General features: G+C 44.2%; 1 protein-coding gene across 1 annotated transcript in view; it reads left to right on the top strand.

Moving 5' to 3' along the window:
• Positions 1–1,405: 1,405 nt before the first annotated feature.
• Positions 1,406–18,422, top strand: part of GAP43 (growth associated protein 43) — a gene marked incomplete at both ends in the record, with an annotated part of 57,388 nt that continues 40,371 nt past the window's right edge. The window contains one exon of the mRNA XM_080355394.1: positions 1,406–1,435. Within this exon, the coding sequence (XP_080211520.1) occupies positions 1,406–1,435 (30 nt within the window). The remainder of the gene's footprint in view (positions 1,436–18,422) is intronic.

Below are 18,422 nucleotides of genomic sequence, written 5' to 3'. Positions count from 1 at the left end.
TAAAATAAGCTAAACTTGAATTTTGGTAGATGAAATCCCAAAAATCCAGCAGTCCTTTTATATTTTTAACATGCTCAACATTGTCATACTTTGGGTTAACTCTTTCCTGGAATATTTTTTCAGAATGAGAGATATAGCTACCCTGCTCATATATTCTCAGAAAACAGGCTGTTATAACTTCCAAGATGCGTGCTTTGGGGGGGTGTGTGCGCGCATTAATGTTCACTCAGGCTCACACATCGCCATGATCTTCTATGTATGCAAACCCTTATATTTTTGTCCCCACGCGTGCACGGGGGTTGGCTGGGTGTGTGAACATGCACATCTTCCTCATAACCGTTTACAGCAATTTGCAGGCAGAGATCAATAGATGTAGAAATTACTTAGGCACTGAAATTAATTGAGATCTCTGTAGAAGGGAAAGGATGATTTCTGTAGGTTTTGAATCTATTCTGGAAAAAAAAAAATTATGATCTGTTGCAGAAGTATCATTTTCTGTGCCTATAGAAGGTCTATAGGATGGACTGAGGAAATGAGGGAGAAAGTTGTCCCATTCAGTGCTGCAGGATGCCACCATGCAGGGTTTACGCCTGCATATATGAAGAAGGCAGCATGTACATATATGTTTGCGAGTGTGCTGGTGAGGGGGAGGGGGATTTTTAACAGCCATTTTACTATATTTTCAGATTCCCATGCAGCTCGCAGCTCCCACCTACGGTACGTCACCTGTACATGGCATATACCGCCTGCCACAGCAATACCCCCGCTCCCCTCTTCTCCCCTCCGTGCCCACCCCACCCCACTCTTTCTTCACCCATAAATCGCACTCCTGGCCATGGCCGGGTGCTGGGGTTTTCGTCTGCTCGGGTGGGAGTGGGGCTGGGGGCTCCCCTCCTCGGCCAGTGCCTCCCAGACACACCCCACCCCACCCCACCCTTGCCACCCCTCCGCAGTCTGCAGTGTCCCCGCTCCCCTGTCGCCTCCGTGCAGTGGGAAAGTCGTTGGGTAATTGGGTCCAGATTGAAGATTTTAATTATTCATGAGGCTGGCAAGGGACTTGGGGGGGTGGCTGCTGGGGTGGGGGTGGGGTGGGGAGGTGACGAGTCGGGGAGAGCTGGTGAACAATTCTGGGAAGGGTAAGGGAGGGAGGCAGGGAGAGGCAGCGTGTGCATGTGTGATGAGCAGTAGCTGTGGACCTTCCAGTTGCTGCTAACTGCCCTGGTGTGTGCGTGTGTGTGTGCGTGTGTGTGTGAGCAGTGTGCGAGAGAGCGAGGGAGAGAGAGGGAGAGAGAGAGAGGGAGGGAGGGAGGGAGTGGAGAGGGTGGGGGGGAGAGATAAGAGAGAGAAGAGGAAAAGGAGAGAGGAGAAGGAAGGAAGAAGAAGGAAGGAAGGGGACAATACGATCATGCTGTGCTGTATGAGAAGAACAAAACAGGTAGAGCTGAAGATTTTTATATATATATTTCTTCCTGTTAAGAGGTCTCCCAGGTTGCTGGGTGTCCGTGGGGTGCGTGTCTGGCTGAGTGTGTGAGGGGCTGGGGTAGGGGCTGGGGTAGGGGGGAGGAAATTTCAGCTGTTTTCAGCAGACGTCTCTTTCGCGATTCTTCAGCATGTTGTGACTGAAGGGTCTTTTCACACCCTGCCACTCGACTGTTTTGCCTTTCTGGGGCTGGTGATGTGGGGAAGGGGGGTGGCCTACATCCACATTTTGGGAGCTACAAGAATCTCCCCTCTATTCTTATTATTTTTTAATAGTGGGCAGATGTCTTGCCTAGGATTTTGTGTCTGTGGTTCTGAGGGTGTGGATGGGGGGTGGGGTGGGGGGGGCGGTGCGGCTAGCAGGAAACGTGGTGAGATCTGGCTCTACCTTAGAGATAAAGGAAGCAATTCTTCATCTTATGCCAAAAAAAGAAAGGATGCCCAGTGAGCCTTGATCCCTGGTCAGAACACTCTCTATTGCTCCTGGCTCCAATGAATGGGAAATGCTTTATGTGCATGTGCTCTGAGGTGGCTCGGAGGACAGGTGCATTCATTTTTTTGTGTTACAACAATCTGAGCAGGAGCAACCTGAAGCTTTTTTTTCAACCTACGCTATAGTGAAAAATGCAATTAATTAATAATAAAAGCATTAACCAGGGGAGGAGGAGAATCACCCTCTTTGCAATACCCTTCATAGTACAACCAGTTAGACAACTGTGCACCAGCTGGTAAAGAGACAGAGGACCACGCCTCTGTCAGCTCCGAACTCGGGTGGGATAAGAGAAGCTCACAGTGTGAACCTGTTGGAAACCAGTTCATTCTCTTTACTGGTACCACCTGTCTTTTCCTATAAGGGAACTGGGATGATGAGAAGGTTTGGGTGGTGGCTAGTTTTCAGTGCCAAATTTTTAATGTCCAAAATGATAATGAAATTGAAAAAAAACCCCACTAGTTAGATCATGCCTCCCTCTCCCTTCCCGTTTTTATTTTGTGTGAAAGCCCAAATGTGCTCCTGATCAAGAGAGCCCATTTTGGCTGAACCTCTTGGACTTCCTTGGGAGGATGCTGGATTTATGCAGTTGGAACTTTGAGGCAGTGACTGGCCCCAGATATCTTTGTAAAGCATTTTGGAAACTTCTCTGAATTATGGATTTGTAGGTAGCAACAAGGAGCTTTGGTCCTCGTTCTGAGCGCACAATTCAACTCAATCTTAGGTATGGCACCATACCGATTACTTTCTTTATATATACATACATTTATATATCTCTTACAATGTAGCACTGCAGTATTCTGGAGCAATAGCCTAACACACTAATGTGAATAAGCCCGGTTACTGTAGAACTGCACAGTGTTGAAAGAAAATCCAGGTTAAAATGTGTTTCTGAATGGGCATGTGTGTGCTATAAAATGAAGGTGCAATTTTGTAGAATAATGGGGAGGGGCAGGTGAACAGGATAGAAAGAGACCCTGCGTCATCCAGTGTTTTTTCCCATGCAGGTTTTTCAAATGCTTTGCAATTAATGATACGTTCACTAAAATCTGGAGGGAGGTGGTGGTGGCTGGTGGGGGGGGGACATGTTGCAGCCAGCCAACAGAGCACGTTCAGCTGGCAAATATGGGATAAAAAGAGCAGAGGAGGAGAAGGAAGGCAGACAGAGAGCAGTGAGCGAAGGTGCACAGCGAATTTTAAAATAAAGTAGGTAGCTCTGGGATTCTTTGGAGTCAGAAGAGACTTGTGAGGGGAAGAAGATAATTTTGCCCATACCATCACAGCTTGTGCATTAAAGCTCCTGAATAATATTCCGATGCATCTGTTCTTTACATCTCTATGGGTTTACTCCTGTCATTTTGTATTCTGACATATTTAGAAATGCATGGCATGCAGGTGTCTTGATCACACATAGTCCTCTCTTCCCACTCTGTACGTTAATCCACCGCATGGTACACACCCCTTTGCGTGTGCATGTGCAGCACACATCTCCGCTCTCTGGTCGCTTGCATCTGTACTACACATATATGCACAAGCACACATGCACTCGTTCGCACATGCTTTCTGATCCTTTTGCAGCCATACAACCTGAATGTGACTAGCCGTGCATATTTGGTGGATGTTCCTGGGCTCAGAGCCCAACTCCTGCTTCTATACCTGAATACACACCACCATTGCTAAAACGGCAATATAGCTGTGTGCTCAGCAAAGCTGGTGATACACCAGAGGAAGCTTTAATTTGGAGAAGAAAAAGACGTCAGTTTTCAGCTTTTGCTCTTCCTCTGTCCCCACCCAGACCTTTCTGAGGGAGAAGAAGATGGAATGTGTTCTTAAGTGCAGGCAAGAGTTTCCTTCCCAAAATAAAGACAGCTGTCTTCAAATTATTTTTCAGGGGAAGCCCCTGGTGTCTCGCCTTTCTGGCAGCTAAAGAGCAAAATGTTGAAATTACAGGCTTGGGCGTGGAAGAAATCTCTTCACATATGTGTCTAGGTGTGCCAGTATGTGTCTGTCCTCCCACCCCTCAAAGACAAATATGTTCACACACTGGTACCTTGCAGATTATTCTTCCTTTTGAATGCGATGCCAATGTGAAGAGTGAAGTATCTGACTGACTGTGCCCACCCATGAGAGATGTAGATAGCTTGGTGTTGTCATTTCTGCCTACAGTTGATTGCAGCACTGAATCTGTGCCCATAAAACATTCTGCTAAAAGGTGGCATAACTGAAAGGCTGGGTCAAGCAATTTCTGAAAAATTGAACTCAACCTTTACTGCCAGCAAGAGATGAAGTCAGTAGTACACAGGGCTGGATAGTTAGATAGGTGGCTAGAAATGCAAGTGTTGCATGTACCGCATGCTAGAACAGATGGACATTATGGGGGTATCTGCTCAGTATTGGATTGCATGAGTGATTAAACAATAACCCGCAAGCAGGTTTCCCACTTGTGGGTGAGATGAGTCTCATTCATCACCAGCCATATCTGACGGCTTCCCTCCCATTCCGTCCTCTCCTCCTCGCCCCTGTGCTGGAGAGCCAGCGGCTGCAAAGGTTTAAGCCTGCCACACCCATCAAATCAAAGAAGGGAGGGGGGAAGAGCCAGTCTGCATTTCTTTCCCCTTCCACATGAGCAGCATGAATAAACAGGGTTGTACCTCTGAAGATGCAGCTTAATGCAATTGGAGAAGCAGAAAACATTAGGGAACTGTTCTAGCAATTACAGCCAGCTGGTGAGGTGTCTTGTCATTCCAGGAACTGCAGAGGTGTGCAGGAAGGAGGAAATGGAGAAAAAGAGAGAGAGGAAGATGCACATAGAGTTAAGGTTTTTTAGCCTCATGATATTAAAATGTCTTGGACCTCATTTAGAATAATTTAATTATGCCGCACAATCCAGATTCTTCAAAACTTGCAGGGCACTGTCTTACCCTTAAACACCAACATGGAGAAAGGAAAAGAGGTATTTTAAAGGAAAGGTGTCTGTCCATCCACGCCCCTCCTCCCTCTGCTTGCCAGCATGATGTAAATCACCACAGACCATTGACTTCAGGGCAGAGGCATTTCATCTGCACCTGAGGAGAGGCTAGCCTCTGCCTTTCTGAGAGACACTGTGTAGTTTCTGTGCTTCTTCCCGTAAACAATGGCTGAGTTTAATTACTCCAGGTCCTTACTACTTCTCTTCCTGCGGCGATACCGTTGGGATTTCTCCTGACAAGAGTGTCTCCAGAGAAGCACCCCTCCCATCACCCTGTCCTTCTCCACTGCCTTTGCTGACTATTAGAGACATTGATTTCTCCTAGATCACGTAATGTAACTGTTCTTAATGGCACAGACAAGCCCCCTCCTAGGGAACTAATTGCAGGCAGAGTTTCCAGGGGGAGAAGAAGAGTGGTAATGCTTAGAGGGAAAGAAACCAGTCTGTTGATCTAAATTGCCTATTGCCACTTGTGCCTGAATGATAGTCCCAGCAAAAAAACCAGTCAGGCAGTACCCACTGGTATGTAGAGGCATCCCCACTGAGAGGGCTGTGTTGAACCTTCTATCTGTCTGTGCCAGTCTGGGTACACGTGTGCAACCTGAGGAAATGACATATATTTTCTGAGGGCTTGTCCTGGCCTAATGCGGAGGGTGACCAAATGATCTCAAAGCTGCTCCCTGCCTGAGGATAAGAAAATGGGCTGTAGCTTCAGCGTCTGCCCATGCCATGCTGAGGGGGTGGACATCGCTTGGGGTTGAGGGATGAGAGGGACCCCTTTGCCAGTCATGTGGCTTTGACTGACTGGAAGGAGAAAGTGCAAAGAGGTTTCACCTCAAGTCTGCTCTATTTCAAGCCAACTGTCATGGATTGTGTGACACCATCCCAGAATCTAGTAGCCACCCTGCACAGACATTATATTTCTCCCTCCTCATTTCCCAGAGAGCAGGAATTCCCCGCTGCTGGCAGTGAACAAGTTGCAAGGCCTTCTTGTGCTAGTGGGAAGGTGAACTGGCCCATTTGCCCATTGCAAGATGAAAGCAGGCTGATAGTCTTGCAAGACACAAATCAAGGATGTGTATACTTGCTTGCATCCACTGGCCTTGTGATGTGGGGCATGTGCTCCCCTCAGTGACTCTTGTCTGCTCCATGTGAAGAGGATGTGGGGTATGAGTAGGAACAGCCTAGTCTGTACCAAGCAGGTATGTATAGGCTGAGGGATTGGTGTATCAACAGGTAAAACAGCTGGCATAGCCTGAAGATTATCTCTGTTTTTGGCTGAGGCAGTATGAAGCAAAAGCACCAAGTACAATACAGGACCTCTGCATGCTTCCAGTAGACTGGTGGTGCATCACTGACTACTGCTTGCTCAGTCCATGTGTTGCTGGCCCATGCGTCCTTCCTTCTGTACAACTCTCCTGTTGTCCCCTCCTCCTGCACATCAATGACTTGCATCTCTTCTGTTGCTTTGGGCTTCCTCCCTACACAGGGAGGGCTTTATTTGGATTTGAGAATGAATGGTAGGTCTGGTGACCGTTCCAGGCTAAAGGCACCTGGAGATGGGAAACCTTTTGATGGCAGCTCTCTTTGTGGATGCCCTTTGGAAGTCACTATGTGATTCCCCTGTGTGTTGTGAGTCTGACAAGTCTCAAGGATAGATTTAGCAGCAGTCCATACCCAGTTGCATCTGAGTTTTGAAGGCGCAGTGACCAGCTGTAAGGCAGCAACCATAGCCCAGTAACTTTACACAAGGGAATGCTGGGCTGGTAAGGGGAGATTTGCCATCCAGAAAGGCTCAGTGGAAGGTGCATGTGCCTTGCTGGTGGAAATACCAGAATGCCTTGCTGTGGGAATACCAGAGCAGGTATCTGGGTGAAAGACCTTTCAAAACCTGAAGTCCAAAGTCGAAGTCTGGAATCCATCCACATTAATTTCATCTGTAATTCCAAGATCCTCCTGAGCACGCCGGGAGGTGACATGTAACCTCAGAGCTCTGATGGCATCAAGTGGAGAAGGTGTTTATATTTCCTTAGGGCTCTCGCTATCACCTGCTGAGTGTGTATGTAAAACTCCATGGCTTTTCAAGGTTTCAAGCACCACAGGCCAGTAGTTAGTATATAGGAATTTGTTTCAGGAGAGCTGGTTTCTCTTCCTAGCAGTGCTATTAACCTGCTTTCTGAATTGATCTAAGCACAGTTTCTCTGCCTGTCATGGCAGTCTCTGCAAGATGCCTTTTTAATTTGGAAACAAAATAACTAGTGTGTAGGAAAAAAAAGGATTCAGTAGCTCTCAGGTGAGAGGTACTTTAGAGAGGCAAAGCATTACTTTAGCTGTCCTCAGTCACTCCTGCAGTGCTGGAATGTTTATTAGCCACTTGCTTTCCTTTAACACAAACCATTGATTTTCATCCCAGACCCAGGCTTTATTCCTATGGGTCAGAGTCTGAGAGTAGCGCTACAACTTAGTTTTCTCCCTGCTATTCACCAGTGTGCTAGCTGCTCCCCTACCACTATAATGATCCAGCCTGTAGCAACCTACAAGTGTACAGGGTGGAGGAACAGTGTAATGAAAACAGTGACTTGTTTTTAATATAACAAAAGGAACTCATGCTTTTGGAGTTACACTGATCCCGCTGTCTCCGCCTGTTATTCATTTTGTCTCCTCTCCCCATCTGTTCTGCCACTTGCCTTCCTCCTGCTCTCTTGACCATGCAGTCCTCCTGCTGCTGCTTCTCTTCTCCAGCTGGGTACCAGCCCTCCATTAGACTGCGCTTCTTGGGGACTCCCGCTGGCAGCATCAGCCGCTACCACCAGGGTCTTATTCGCTTCACCCTGCCTGGCACTGGTGTCAGAAGGGAAGCTGGTGGGAGGGAAAACTACGTGGGTTCTTCCTTTGTGCTTCCAGTTGCTTTCGCAGCTTCCCCAGTTCTCCTCCACTGGTGCAGTTGTCACAGCGACTGCAAATGAGCACCTATGGACAGAGACAGCAAAGTGCTGCATCTTCACCTGTCACGTTGCTGTCAGCATAGGTAAAAAGTTGCCCGCCCCCAGCAGGCAGCTGGGGAGGGGTATGACTGCCATCAGAGCAATGCATACAGTACAAACTAGTGTCACCATCGCTGCTTTCTTGGGGGTTCATTCTTCTTCTGGGCTTGTCCCTTGGCTGTTAATACTCCTGCTGGGTGGCAGGCTGTGCTCCAGCTGTCTTGTTGGCCCAAGAGAGATGTCCTGAGCCTGCCTTCCTCCCACCAGGTTCGTTTGGCTTTGATGCCTCAAAAGGGAAGCCAGGATGTACTTAAATTCTTTTAAATTATAACCAATAAATGTCAGTCCCATTCATTACTCATCTTATTTCTGAAGTTTCTTGAATTAATTCCAGCCATAATCACAGTATATCTCTATTTATAGAAAGCTGGGACATCTCACAATATTTAAACATTCTCTCTGTTGGAGACACCTTTCTGTAAGGGCTAGTAATTAGTAAAGCTAAAGGCTTTGAAAAAATCCTACTCACTTGGTTTGGATGCCCCTAAGATTTAGGGGTGCAGGGCAGTGTGTTTGGATCTGAACATAGCTCTGAAGTTAATTTGTTTCCACTTTTCTTATAATTGCCTAGGAGTGAAACTGTGGTCTCAGGAACTTCAGGCTTTTTATGAATTGGGATGATTTCTAATAATTAGTCATCACCAGAATAATTTACAGCTTCGATTACTCTTATAATTTTTAAGACTACTATCAATTGGCATCCAGTTCATCAGACTATTGAATAGAGTCTAATCCATTTATTTTATTAATAGTATCAAACGACCTTATAAATCTGCAATGTTAAGTACTCATGGCTTGGGTGGCATGGTAGCATGCTTTGCTTTTTTGCACACAAGGACAGTCATTTGTTGCAGCTCAGATTGAAACCAGCATGATGTAAACCGCAGTGGTTTTGAACTGACCATTGTTCATCCTGTATCATTCCTTCTGTCTGCCCACAGCTTTAGGAGTAAGGTATTTGGTGGTGGATTTATAAATAACAAAAATCATCTAGGTTTGGAAGGACAGACATAAAGAAACAAGTATCACTTGCTGATTTGCTGGCAGTAAAAATTGCAGCCATTTAGTTTCATGTAAGAGTGAAGTCCACTGCTGGAAGTAACCCATTGAGAAAATGCAAGGAGAGCATCACCTGCTTGACTGTGCCTGAGAAGCACCTGATGCCTCTGGGAGGTGGTATTGGAACAACAGGGAATTGGAACAATAGGGAACTGGAACAATGGGGAACTGAAGCAAAGGGGCTTTTAGAAGCTGGACCAAAAGTTTATCCTCAGCAGGGACACTTCACTGTAGATTGGAGAGTTACACTGAAATGGGTGATTCTCCTCCTCTACTCCATTCTGGTGAGACCCCACCTGGAGTGCTGCATCCAGCTCTGGAACCCTCAGTACAGGAAAGACATGGACCTGTTGGAGAGGGGCCAGAGGAGGACACAAAAATGATCAGATGGCTGGAACAGCTCTGCTGGGAGAACAGGCTGAGAGAGTTGGGGTTCTTCAGCCTGGAGAAGAGAAGGCTCCGGAGAGACCTTATTGCAGCCTCTCAGTACTTCAAAGGGGCCTATGAGAAAGATGGGGACAGACTTTTTAGCAGGGCCTATTGTGGTAGGACAAGAGGTAATGCTTTTAAACTAAAGGAGGGGAGATTCAAGCTGGACGTGAGGAAGAAATTTTTTACAATGAGGTTGGCGAAACACTGGCACAGGTTGCCAAGAGAGATGGCACATGCCCCATCCCTGGAGACATTCCAGGTCAAGCTGGATGGGGTTCTGAGCAGCCTGATCTACTTGAAGATGTCCCTGCTCATTGCAGGGGGATTGGACTAGATGACATTTGAAAGGCCCCTTACAACCCAAATGATTCCATGATTCCTCCCAACTGGGGTCGCCTTTCTTAGGTTCAAGATTTTCGTTCTTAGCTTGTTATGTTGGAGTAGTCAGTCTAGCACCTTGCAAAGGCTGAGTTAGAATTTGTTGGAATGGAGACCTTGCCTGATCAAAGATGAAAAACAGTGGGTTTAACCCTTCTTGCCCTTTGCATTTCCAGTGGAAGACCCAGAGGAACTTCAAGCCCTATATAGAGTTTTGAGGACAGAGACCCGCAACAGAAAATTGATGTTTAATGTTGATTGTTAAAATTGCAATCAAAAGTGTGAGAAGGATGCAACCAGTCCCACCTAAAGAACAGGATCTAGCAAATGGCTTTTGCCTTGTATTCTAAATTCCAGTCAGAATACCAACTAGAAGAGATTACATCCTAAGGAAAGGATGTGTGGAACAAGAAAAAAAAGATCTCCCCCCAAAATAAATGAAGAACTGAAGCTAACTGGAACCTCCATGAAGTAAACAGAAGTTGAATAGCTTCCAGAGGATACTTAGCTAAGTTAATATATGAATCAATACCAGAAGCTCCCTCTTATGTGGTAAAACTAGATATGGAGCAAAAGGAACCCTCCATTTTGATGCCAGTGTACAAGACTCTGTGGAAGACAAAAGAATTGACAAATTAGTGAAAAAATTATCCCTAATGGCTTATAGGAACTTTCAGCAAGTCTTTCTTTAAAAATCAGTTCATATTTCCCTAGGTTCCTTGTTCTCTTATTTTGAGTCATATGATTCGAGAGGAGATTCAGGAGGAGATGCCATAAGACAGTGCCTTATCTTGAAGAATTTCATTACTTTTTAATTAGGGAATGGCTGACGAGGAGTCTGAAATGTGTCACAGTATTTTACCATTCTTCCAAAATGAGACAGAAGAGATTGTTTTAAGTTGAACTGCCTTCTTAGAGGTGTCTGTCAAAGGCTGTAGAACTTTAGAGCTTCCTTCCTTTCTAACTGTGGAGGTGCCTAAAGTCCTAAGATAATTACACTTACACCTGTAAAGTCCTCTAAACATTTAAAGGCTGCTTACTGGCATGCCTAGATGATCCTTAGTTTTATAAGCAATAATCAGCTCTAATACTTACTTAACAGCTAAGCTACCATGGGATCTACAAATGAAGTATTCTTCCAGTTGTTTTCCTTGCACAACCAAAATGGGTAAGTTGTCAGAGCACACAGGTCAAGTGTCCACACAGAATGCATTCAGAAGGAAGGGAACATACTACCTTCCTTTTATCCAGAAACACTTTGGTTTAAGTATTTACCCAGAGATGTGGTGAATATATGATCTCTGTCTGAATACATCCGTACCACATCTCCCAGGAAAATGTGCTGTTAGACTGCAGAATATACTGGGACCAGTGTTTCCTGAAGAAGCTGATCTATTTTGCACAAATAAAATATTAATTGGGCCAGAGTGAGAGGGTGAAAGAATATCATCCTGACTCTCTACCTTAGTGTTTATGATACTCGTGGATGGAAGGGAAGACCTTTGGTTAAGGCTTTACATTATACATTGTCAATAAGGCCAAAGCATTTTATGCCCAATTTGCATGTCTCCATTAACATGGTCACCTGCAAGCTGATGGCTAAAATAATTAATAGGAGCCACAAAGAAGGAATATCAGAATCTAGGAAAAGCTGAACAAACCAGGATGTACTGATGTAAGATGATTGTTTCAAGTCATTCTAGCTTATTTACACAGCTGATGGAAGCAGTCTCTGAACCATGAGCTTTGAATGCTTTGAAGACTCACAAGGGCTGGATGAGGTGTCAGAAGGATAAAAAAGAATGAGAAGATAAGAAATTACAGACTACTCAGTTTATCTTCATTCCTAGAAAAAAAAATGGTGGAAATAATCAAATAAAGGAGATTATTAAGAGCCAGCACAGATCTGTCAAGAATAGATCATGTCAAACTAATTTTGCTTTCTTCTGTAACAAGCCTTGTGGATACAGAGGAAGTAGTTGTCATACCTTGTCATTTGTAAGGATTTTGACATTATCTAACAGGCTTTTATCATAAGTGAAGCAAAGAAACATGATCCAAAGGGAAACATTACAGCAGGGATGCAGAACTGATATAGATAATCCTACTCCATGAGCATTTCTTCCTGATTTCCTGTTGAAACAAAGACTCTACCAAGGGGGTTGCCAAAAGCTTGAGGTGTGGCCTGCTAATGCTTTGTGTTTTCATTCAGTATATTGTACTTACTATTTTAATTTCAACCTGGATGACTGTGTAGAGGAAGTGGGTTTTAAAATCTGCAAATGGTATGAATGAGCTACAGGCTAGTGGGAATTACTGGAGTTCAAGACAAACTTGTCAAACCAAGCACCTGGTTTGAACAGCATCAGAGCTAATAGAAAGTGCTCTCCATGGGAATGATTAATTAATTGCAGTCAGCTGTCCATGGGAGCCAACAGGCATCCTCCAGGAGGCAAGATGGGGTCTCTAAATGACCACAAGTCCAACGTTAGTCTAGGACATCATTCTATCGTCAAAAAGGAAAACATCATCTTACAAGGTTGTGCAAATGGGAGTACAGGCTGTAAGACACATCTACTAAGTCTTCAGCTCAGCTGAGCACATGTATAATAAGGCTCAGCTGAAATGTCATGCCTTGGTCTTGCACTGCACTCTAAGAAAGTGTGTTCCTCTGATAGAGAGTGCAGACTGGGATAGTAAGAATTACTGGTGGTCAAGAGAAGTACAATTTGTAAGGCAAGACTGAAATAATTAGGGTTGTTTAACCTAAAAGGAATAAGGCTGGTGCTAGTCTTGCAGGTGCAAGAAAAATGGGAATAATCTGTTCTTCCTGTTCAGGATGGATAAAACAAGGAGTAATGGTCTTTAATGGCCTGTTAGAGTGATTCAGACTAGACTTTAGGAAGAGGCCAAAAGGATTGTGATGCACTGGAATAGATGGAGAAAACCATGGCAGCTCCAGTCACTGAAGGGCTGTAGGAGGTACTTCTGGGCCAGAGGATGGACTAAATGATCTCTTGTGCTCTCTCAACACTATTTTGTATTATTAGTATCAAATATTCACTGAAGCAGGAACTGGACCCAATCTGTCCTCTTGAAGAAGGGTGCTTAACCAGTAGGCTATAAAGCTATATTTGCTTCTGTGCTCTCTCTGTCTCTGGCCTCATGCGTATTTTATTCTTCCATTTTTTTAAAAAAGCCTAAGTGCTTAAGCAGGAAAAGCTAGGGGCAGCTTACTCTGAACAGTCTTCTGTAGGAGGAAGGTAAGGCTTGGGATCTTTTCAGGTATAGTAGAGAGCTGAATCAACATATTCTGTCATTTAGGGAAGCTAAATGAGATACTAGATAAATATCTATCTACTGCATGCTATCGGAGAGGAGCTATAGTTGTTTCTTTCTGGGCAGGGGTTCAGGGCTTGGGATCCAAAACTGAAGATGCCTCCCTGATAAACAGGGCAAGACACCTAAACCCAGACAGTTTTGTTGTCACTCTGTCTGCAGCATTTGCTACAGGCAGGTTCAAAAGGTGTTTATTTGGTATATCATGATACTGATGTGCCTAGTTCTCCCCATATTTTCTAGTGGACTTAAGACCATGGTTTCTGCAAGGCATCTCACCTTCTTCCTAGACTTAGCTCCAACATATGTCTTCTGAACACAGACATTTGCTAGAACTCCACACTGAGGTTCTCTTTTCATCATTCTCAGTAGAGAGTTATTACAAGAGATTTATCAGCTGGTGGCTTCTTCTACCTGCCTGATATGAATTGTCTCAAAGCATTTATATGGCAGTCACTCAGAAATTCCCAACTGGAGTGTTGTACCCCTACTAGCACTCACCTTCAGTGCTTAATCCCCACTGCTCCCGTTATGATGTGTCGCAGTGGTTGCTGAGAATACTGACTAAAACATGCTGAGATATAATATTCACCTTCACCGGATGTATTATCATGCAGCAGAAGAACTACTGCTGCATGAGAATATAGAACTAAAGCTGACCAGCAGTATCTTCCTTTATCACGTGCTGAGTCCATACAATCACCAGGAAGAAATCCTTTCTTTACTTATTCCAAAGCCTTTACACAAGGCAAGAGGGGGAACTAGACACCCTGCATATAGTCAGGATTACCCAGCTTCTGGGGGATGAGATAAACTGTAACAGTCAAGACAATCTTTTCAACTATATAAAATTTTGATGAGATTTTCCTGTTTGGATAAGAATTTTCTTGGTAGGAGTCTTCTTCAAAAAGACACTGTGTTTTTAAAAATTTGTTATTTGGCTGTATCTGTTAAGATTAGAGGAATAAATTTTTTAAAGTGTAGTTTTGCAGCCATTTAATAAGCAACAGTTGCGCCTTTACAATATAAGGAAAGAAAGTGCCATTATGATTTCAAATGATGAAACTTCCTATTTTCTTCCTTTTAGTTTACGTTTTTAAAATAAGATATTAAACACTTTTGTTAAGCATACATTGAGTTTTCAAAGTCAAACACTTAGAATATAGAGAATTAATTAAAAGGGTTGCCTATCCATCTCACGTGTGGGCAGAATGATGAGGTCCTTAATTATAAGATCAAATACTGGTACCTGTTTTTTTCGTTAGGATCCCTGTCTCATTCAGTGCACAGAATGGAGTACACTTAGGGACTGAATGAGTTTTGCCATAAACAAAGGTGTTTTCTATAGGTCTCCTGTTTCCTTTGCTGCCAATGATGAAGGTTAAGTATTGAATTGGGCAGAGGGCTGTTCAAAAACAGAAGAATGGTCTCATGTTTTGGCAACTGAATACTGCTCTGAATAATTAGGCTTTTTCCTGCCTTTTGCCACGAGTTCCTATGTGATATGAAAAAAAACATATAAATGAGTATTTCCATGGGTGGCCACTAATTGATGTGTTCTCATTTTCTGGGGTCTTAGTCTGAGACACCTGAGGTCCAACTTGCAGAAGTGCAGGGCTGGTTTTGTGTGGAGTTCTGCTCTCAACATGCACAGAGCTGAGGAAATGCTAATTCAAGGCATTGCAAATTAGGGAGCCAAAATTAGTGGGTGCTCTGGCCATTTTGACATTAACCTCTTTGTGTCTGATTTCACTGCTGTTAGAGATAACGACCCCACCTGCCTCCCTTGGAGAACATCTATTAAAAGCACTGAGATATTATGGCAAAATAGCACCACAGAAAAAAGACCATGAGGAAATTAGTATTCTGCATTCAGTGATGCGTTTGAATGATGTGTGGCAAATAAGGCACTTTGCCATGTCTAAATTAGAATAACGGGAAAATACTGAATTGCTACCCACTCAGTGAGCTCTGTCTCTTCTTTGTAGTAGCTGTGCTGGGGGAGACTTGCAAGGAAAAAAAAAATAAATAAAAAGATATGATAAAGACTATCACAAGCACAAGGGATTCAACATGAGATTTCAGGGGTAGTCTCCATTTTACATTTTATGCTTCAGTCTTTACCATGTGCCCAGAAAGATGCTTGTAGGACAGGCTTTTTATGTAATATATGAGTCACATTACTTTGTACCTGTGGCTGTGAATGATGGGTTGCAGAATAATTGGGCTAAAATGGGCCAAATGTGTTATCACTAAAACTGGTACTACACTTTTCACTGGTTTTGAAACTTGTCAGCTCAGATCCTTAACAAATCAACCTGAAACACTCTTGCTATTACTCCCTTTGCATGTGAGGAAACTGAGGCGCAGAAGATAGTGGAATTATCTGCTGAAGTCATTCTGCCTGTTTTCTCTATATACAACCAATAGCTTTTAAACTAGTATTCACATAGCTTGCATGAATTATCTATAAATTACAGAAAAAGTATGGTTTTGTTCCTCTCCCGCTCCCTTCTCCTCACCTGGAAGAAATAGCTTGAGTAATACAAATAATTTGTTTGCTTTATTTCCTAATTGCTTTATATTTGTGTTTGTGGGGGTGGGACCATGGAAGGATCTCCTGAGGAAAGCTTGGCCTGGATAACTGAGGAAACAAGCAGGTCTGTGATATCACAGGTCCTATGTCCTCCCAACCTGGTTGCTGTTATCATGAAGTTCAGGTTCTTGCTTGCTGCTGTGGAGGATCTCCAGGTGAAGAGGTTGTGCTTCCACCAGGACAGGCAGGCAGTTTGGACTGTAAGCTCCAGACCAGGATGGGCTTAAGAAGGAGGTCAGAGCCTTCAAACTGGGCTTAACAGGGAGCCCAGGAAGGGACAGAAACTTTGGTGATACACAGTTGTACATTTTTATTAATGAGAGCCTGCCTGGGGTTTCTCCCTAGTCTGAATAGGCTGTTGTTATTGTGGGGACTATGACTGTCTGTATTGCCTTCCTCAAATCTCTGGTGCATAAGATGGGACACTATTTTCTGGCCAGGCATAGGTGGGAATTTTTCCCACCATTGCCACCTACGCTGGCTGCTGATGAACTGGTATGTTGCCTCCCAGGCCTCTGTGTCCATGAATTATCTCCGGAAGAAAGTTTACTTCTCCCAGGAGGGAACAAAGCAGCATAATATGCTCAAAGGAGAGTTTTTCTTAGCAGAGAATGAAATGGAAATACAGAAATCCCAGTACAGAAATTCAGAAGTCTTGGGAAAAAAAAAAAAAAAGCAATTTACTGGAATTTACTGGCACTCCATAAAGCATGGAAGAAGAGTTGTGTCCATGTCTGTTGGCCTGAGACATGCTAACATGGCATGACACTATAAACCCACCAAATCTAACCACTGGTTATGGCTTGAAGCCTGTGCCTTTTGAGGAAACCCTGTCTCTTATTTTGGGGAACTTGTGCTGAGATTGTCCTCTATGACAGCTTAAGAGACTCTCCTCCTCCTCTGGAGTTAAATCTGTGGCCATCAGGACTGATGTTCAAGGCAGAGTGATACAGAGAGATACTTCATGGAGGCAGTGGAGGTAGCCAGAAGAGAAGGTCCCATTGGAAGGTCTTGAGGAAGGACACTGTCCTTCTTCCAGTTAAGAATGGAAGTGGAGAGACTGTCAGTGAAGGGAAGAAAGAGCCATGTTGCAAAGTGCATGTTAGGTTGTCTCTCTGGGCTTAAACTGATCCATGTTTGCCAAAAACGTAGTTGAAACGTAAGTCTTGTGTTAGCATTTGTGACATAGTGCAGGTTTTGTAGTCCCTACTGCTCCCAAATCAGATGGGGTTTCACCCTACCCTGGGGCAACATATGCTTCTGGCTTTATCAAAGAAGAAGTGTACACTGTCACAGAACAGAAATTAACGTAGAAGCAGAAAAGGCATTGGACTCTGTCAGGAGATATTTTTGTTGAAAGATTTACAATTGTGTGGCTGGACTGGCTTCTTCTCCCCATAGAAGGAGATGCACTGACCACAGCAGATAATACTGCAACTTGTAAGCACCCACTGCAGAACTGAAGGGGCCTTAACAAGATAAGGTCAGCCTTCCTGTCTTGCAAAGTGCAGTTAAGTGGCCCCATTGGCAGGGCTTGCTTTCTTCTCTTTCTCTTCTGTGGTTCTGACTTGTCCCCACAGAAAGCAAAATGTGCTCCTTGTTGCTCTGCTTGCTTATATCTGGCCCCATTCAGTTCCATCTTTCACATATGATTCATTGCATCTCAGCTTCACACAGTATGGTATCATTGATGTTGATATCGCCAACCTGTAATTTTGCAACTTCTCTCCTGGGCACTTGCCTCTAAGCTTGCCCTGCTGTCAGGCGCAGCAGACAACAGAGTATGCTGAGTACCTCAGGGGAGTACCAAACAGAACAATTCTGCTGCTCGGAAATCTGTTTGTGAAAACTCTTGAGTAGCACAGAAATGCCTGGAGAAGGTAATCAGAATTGGAGATGGGCGCGGATCTTTAAAAAACACAAGTTTCAAGTACCGTGGTGTAAACAGGAGGTCAGTTTGCTGCCAGTGGCAGTGAAATAGCACTCAGTTATACAGAGCACAGGAAAATGCTGAACTGTATTTCTGTCATTCCTTTGCTCCACTTTTATCAACACCCTGTGCTTCTGCCCTGCAGCACCCCTGCTATTCTAGCTCTGATGTTGCAGGCTATCTGTTGAGTTGCTGAAAACTAGGCAAGGGCATAACTGATCCTTTGAACAAAGTAATTATCTGTTCAGTAGCTTTTTGTATATATGAAATTATTAAATCTTTGGGGGGCTTTTCCCTGATGCAGTAATTGTGCACTCATTAAATTGCCAGATCAGACTTTCTATTAATTTATTTTTGCTAAGAAAAATGTTACATTTTCCATTGATCACCCTGCCTCACCTAATTCAAGGATGGCCAACTTGTGGCTTTAAAGCTACAGCGAGATACTGAGTGATTGAAGTAGACTCCCGCAATGGAAATATAGCATATTACTGACAGCACACTACTGGTGTTAGGATTACTTTTTTTATCAGTACCTCCATGTGGGAGGAAGCTCTCAGGGGCTTCTGAGATCAACAGCTCCCTACAAGCTTTGGGACTCAACTGAGCACCCAGCCTCACCCCTTCCTATGCTGGGTGCTGGGACCCCAGGGACCTATTGCTGTTTTCTGCCTGGGAGCTACTCATTGAAAAATCCCTCACCTTAC

This window comes from Nesoenas mayeri (genome assembly GCF_963082525.1).
Source record: "Nesoenas mayeri genome assembly, chromosome: 1".
Taxonomy (NCBI): Eukaryota; Metazoa; Chordata; class Aves; order Columbiformes; family Columbidae; genus Nesoenas; species Nesoenas mayeri.
The sequence above is the reverse complement of the archived record's forward strand: the minus strand, read 5'-3'. Positions and strand labels throughout refer to the sequence as shown.